This window comes from Peromyscus maniculatus, chromosome 2 (genome assembly GCF_049852395.1).
Source record: "Peromyscus maniculatus bairdii isolate BWxNUB_F1_BW_parent chromosome 2, HU_Pman_BW_mat_3.1, whole genome shotgun sequence".
Classification (NCBI taxonomy): Eukaryota; Metazoa; Chordata; class Mammalia; order Rodentia; family Cricetidae; genus Peromyscus; species Peromyscus maniculatus.
The window spans coordinates 64,518,974-64,524,078 of NC_134853.1; the positions used below are offsets into that span (position 1 = coordinate 64,518,974).

Consider the following 5,105-nt stretch of genomic DNA (forward strand, 5'->3'; position numbering starts at 1 on the left):
GGGGAAGAAGAAAAAACTAGAAACAGTGGAATAGAGAGAGGGGGTGGATCTGGGAGAAGTTAAAGAGAGGGTGGGGTGCAAAATAGAGTCAAATTATATTGTATGAAATTCTCAAATTTTAATTTTAGGATTAAAAAATCAACTTTTGAAGCCATAGAAATTGCTCAGTCTCAGAAGTACTCAGTGCCTTGCCAGAGGACTGCCGTGCACTTTCCAGCACTCATACTAAGTGGTTAGTAACTGTCTAGAATGCCAGGTCAGGGGATCAGATATACTGTGCTGGTTTCCTTGGACACATGTGGCATTCACTCACACAAACACACACATAGTGGCTAGCATCTGTGATCTCAAGTGCTCAGGAGGCCAATGCAGAGGTTTACCACAAATTCAAGGCCAGCCTGGGCTGTGTAATAAGTTCCAGGCCAGCTTAGACTTCAGAATGAGGCCCTGGCTCTTAACCCACGGTCCCTTAACTCATCATCCCAGCAAAAATAAAAATGCTGTTACAGATATTCCAGCAAACTTTAAGTACAAATGTATGCAGCAAATAAACATCTTCTCCTCGGGGTGTCAGTTAACATCTACGAGGTCCTTATGCACGCAACTCACAATGCACCTACTTATAACAATATATGGTATTGCTTAGGGAGCTGAGTTATGATTCTAAACAGAATTGGCAGCCTTTTTGTCTGCTGATGCATTATTCCCAGTACTTCACTGTTGAACTGTTCATGGCTTACTCAAACTAGTGTGTGTTTTTCACATATGTTTCCTGTAGCTAAAGATTTATATCGCCACAAGAGAAATTCAGAACATCTGGTAGTTTTGAAAACAATCCTTTCTTGATTTATTTAAGTATAATAAATGAATTTACATGACTACAATTCTGCATCTTATAGTAATAGACTTTAAGACTAATGGATCTTAGAATATGCTAAATATCCATCCTTCCCAACTTCACTGGAATGACTCTCTAATCTTCTTTTTCCTTTCAGCTATTCTTCTAGTTCATTACCTAATTGCCTGGGATATAAAAAGACATTTTGCTTAAATGAAGCAGCACCAGTAAAACAAATGAGGCTAGCCCTTGCCTGTGATATCCAACCCAGTACTTAACCATTTATCCAAAGAAGATTATCTCTAAAGAGCCTCACGAGTGTTCCTGTTCTGTCTGCCAACAACATATTCCAAAAGCATTTTATTAAATTTGCATTTGAGTGAAAACATGTTTCTGCCTGTAAAAGTTTTACCAAGTTTAAAGTCAAGTGGACAGCAAATAATTTTTTTAAAAATAAGTATTAAATATCACCTGGATTCCATTCCCTAAATTCCTCTTTGAATAACATTATGAAGATTATTTTGCATGATTCAATAAAATAAGCATCGTCTGCTTCACAAGGAACAGAAAAGCATACAAGGATCCAGGGTGATGATCTGGAACCTGCACCATCCATCGTTCACTGGAGACTTGTACCATGGGCTTCACAGAAAGAAGACAACAAAGGGCCACACCCACACAGTCTATTTCTTAATGGTGAGTTTTTCCAGACAGTTTAGTGAAAGGGCTAGTTGTGAGGATGTGTGCAAAGGGAAGCAATTAGGACCCTGGTGAAAGCTGGAATGAGTAAAACTGACAGCGATTGAGTTGAACCTTGGAGACTGCTGCAGCTCTCCTGCCCTGGTAGGGTAGCCAGGGAGCAGAGCTCTACATTCTGTCTCAGGAATGGTATTTTGTAGATCCACTAAATACACAGTGGAGATCATATGCAACGGGATGGCTTTGGAGGAGTGAACAGGAAAACCTGAACAAGTCCAGCCAGGCAGAGTATAGAGATCTCTGGCTAAGACATGGAACATTTTGTTAGAAAGGTAGTATGTTCAGGTAGGTCAGTGGAGATTCCAGCCCAAACAGTCCCAAGTCTACAGGAAACAATGGCTGATCTTTTTTCATATTAGTAAAATGTTACACAAAATCTACTCTGTGAAAATGCCTTCCAGCTGGGACCAGAAGCAAGACAAGGCTCTGCTGTCTCCTCTATGGATTATGATGTCATCGGGGAAGAATGTAAGAGCTTCTAACATTCTGTTTCTCACCTCTCCCCTCTCCCTTTTCCCCTCTCCTCTCTACTCCCCCACTTCCCCTCTTCCCTCCCTTCTCCTCCCTCTCCACCCCTCTCTTGGACCCCCTGTGATTCAAGGAAGAAATAAAGGTCCCCTCTCCAGCAAAGTCTCCTGAAGTCTAGTGCACAGATCTGCGATGATGCATCTGTAGAATCAGCCCCAAGCAGGCAAGGTAGTGAAACCAGGCCAAAGTTCACAGGGAAAAAGAGGCCGATGGAGAACAAAGAACTAAGTTATTAAGATTGTCAACACTTGTAAGTCAAGATACATTTTGAAGTCAGAGGGTAACTGCCTATTTAAATCTAGAAGTGCTTCCTCGTTTTAAGTAAACGTTTGTTTCATAAATATTTCCTAATGATATGCAAAATTTGCCAGCTTATGAATTGTGCTTCCCCATTTTTCCTCAGTGGGACAGGTGCGGAGACACTTCTGAAAGGATTGAGGCGATGGCCGCGCAGGGAGAGCCTCCGGTCCAGTTCAAGCTTGTCCTCGTGGGTGATGGTGGTACAGGGAAGACAACGTTTGTAAAACGCCACTTGACTGGTGAATTTGAAAAGAAGTATGTGGCCACCCTTGGTGTGGAGGTACACCCCCTGATGTTCCACACCAGCAGAGGGCCCATCAAGTTCAACGTCTGGGACACCGCTGGTCAGGAGAAGTTTGGAGGCCTGCGAGACGGCTATTACATCCAAGCCCAAGGTGCCATTATAATGTTCGACGTAACATCAAGAGTAACGTACAAGAATGTGCCCAACTGGCATCGAGATCTGGTGCGGGTGTGTGAAAACATTCCCATTGTGCTGTGCGGCAACAAAGTGGATGTGAAGGACAGGAAAGTGAAGGCGAAGTCTATTGTCTTCCACCGCAAGAAGAACCTTCAGTACTATGACATTTCAGCTAAAAGCAACTACAACTTTGAGAAGCCCTTCCTCTGGCTCTCCAAAAGACTCACTGGGGACCCTAACTTGGAGTTTGTGGCCATGCCAGCCCTAGCCCCACCTGAGGTGGTCATGGACCCAGCGTTAGCCGTGCAATACGAGCGTGACTTGGAGGTGGCACAGACCACTGCCCTCCCAGATGAGGAGGACGACCTGTAAGAAAGTGAAGCTCTGAAGATATCAGAAGCCTAGATGCGCAGGCAACTGACCTGTGGTGTCAGCAGGATGGCCTGTGTGTCTCCTTGCTACTTAGTTAAGCAGACTCATGCTCCATGTCTGAGATGCTGGAGGAAAAGGTTTTTAGGGTGAATGTGGCAGTTACAAAACACACCTTCAGTTTGGGACTGGAAGACTTAGCTGTCTGGGATGCAGTTGTTTCTTCAAAAATAAGAGTGCTGCAAAGTTACATCCCGTATTCTGTGGCAAACTCTTGTTCCTGTAATTTCATTCCTTTCATTTAGAATAAAGTTGCATTTCAAACTCCAAAACATAATTTCAGAATATAAATGTAATGTAAAAGAAAAATATCTTTCAGAAAAAGATGCTCCTGTTTAGCAAAAGATTTTTTAAGAAACATGGGTTTTAATTCTTTCATCCGAAAATAATTTAATTTTTAGTGGCCACTTAAATATTAAAATCAGCAGTTATTAATCTGTGATATTTAATGAATCCTATATTGGTTGTGTGGTTTGATGAAGAGTAGCATACATTTTTGAAAGTCTATTGCAATGTATAAAGCTAAATGCAACACTCTGTGACCTGGCAGATCAGATAAGTCAGAGGTTTCTTTATTTGATTTTTCCCTGGGGTTCTGCTTGAATATTGAGGCATAATGTATATAAAATATTAAGCTCTATAAATATATATACACACACATATATGTGTATATATATATCATAATATCACACACACACACACACACACACACACACACACACACACATAGATGTAGCATAGCCAAGTAAAATATAAAGTGTCAGTCAAAAGTTTTATTCAAGAATGTATCAATCTATTTACATATAACCATGACAACAAGTTGCTCCCAGGGCTCAGGCAAAGACCTCTTTGGCCTGTTCCTGTCTTCTTATCTGACATGGTCATCCTAACATGCAAGCTGGTACATTTGGAGTGAAAAGCAAAGAGGAACTGCCATTTGGCAAATACCACAGCAAAAAAATCATTCAGGCCAAAAACATCAGGAATGTTATAGGGTAAACATAAAATAAGAAAAGCTTAGTTGTGTAGTCTCAGAACATTAATTACATAAAACATTTATGGAAACAAAAGAAATAACGTATGTACAATGCAAAAACCGCAATCAAACAGAGATAATGTCATCAGAGATGGGAGGAATGGAAAACATAGCACTTTGGTTGGATTCCTGTCCAGATTGATTAACATGAAGTCAGTCAAACCCAAACGGACAGTTACTCTACAGAATTCTCAAGCAGGTACTCTCCAAATGCATCAATGTCATCAAAGAGAAACATAGGAAAGCAAGTTTCAGAATGTATGAGTCTACAGAAGTACAACCCCAGAATGCCTGGCATGAAGTGAAGCTTACTTTCAATGTGGAGGGTGGTACAGACAACTAAAAATTATATATATATATCAATGTGAATTCCCTCATTTTGATAACCATGCAACTATTCAATAATACGTTTGTGGCATGTAGAGACATCAACTCCAAATAAAGTGGAGTGAATTATATTAGAAAGATAGATACAAAAGTACCACCTCCTAACCACTGGATCATCTTCATGAAACAGATATGGGGATACTTTGTAGTAATTTTGAAACATTCAAGAAATTGTGTTCAAATGAAAGGGAGCGTGCCAGCAAAAATAAAGTATATGAGGAATACAGAATTTTAAAAAGAAAATACAAACAGCAACAAAAATCCCACCTCTAGTCCTATTAGTAGAAACAGAATAAGGAATATCCTTATGAAAAGCTAGAGGTTTGCATGCCTGCTATCATATCATGGGGTGCAAATTCCACTACCCTAGAACACCCAAGGAAAGGCAAAGGCCTTAGTGTAGAATG

At 40.6% G+C, this 5,105-nt stretch overlaps 1 protein-coding gene across 2 annotated transcripts; it reads left to right on the forward strand.

Annotated features, from left to right (window-relative positions):
- Positions 1-2,061: 2,061 nt before the first annotated feature.
- Positions 2,062-3,552, forward strand: LOC102915845 (GTP-binding nuclear protein Ran-like). Of its 2 annotated transcripts, none has more exons than XM_042270982.2 (2): positions 2,062-2,293; positions 2,529-3,552. In XM_042270982.2, the coding sequence occupies exon 2, from the start codon at positions 2,568-2,570 to the stop codon at positions 3,216-3,218; it is 651 nt and encodes a 216-aa protein (XP_042126916.1). In that variant the 5' UTR covers positions 2,062-2,293; positions 2,529-2,567; the 3' UTR covers positions 3,219-3,552. The 2 variants fall into 2 exon arrangements, with proteins under 2 accessions (XP_042126916.1, XP_015849664.1); XM_015994178.3 differs by having other exon boundaries at positions 2,088-2,375.
- Positions 3,553-5,105: the final 1,553 nt, after the last annotated feature.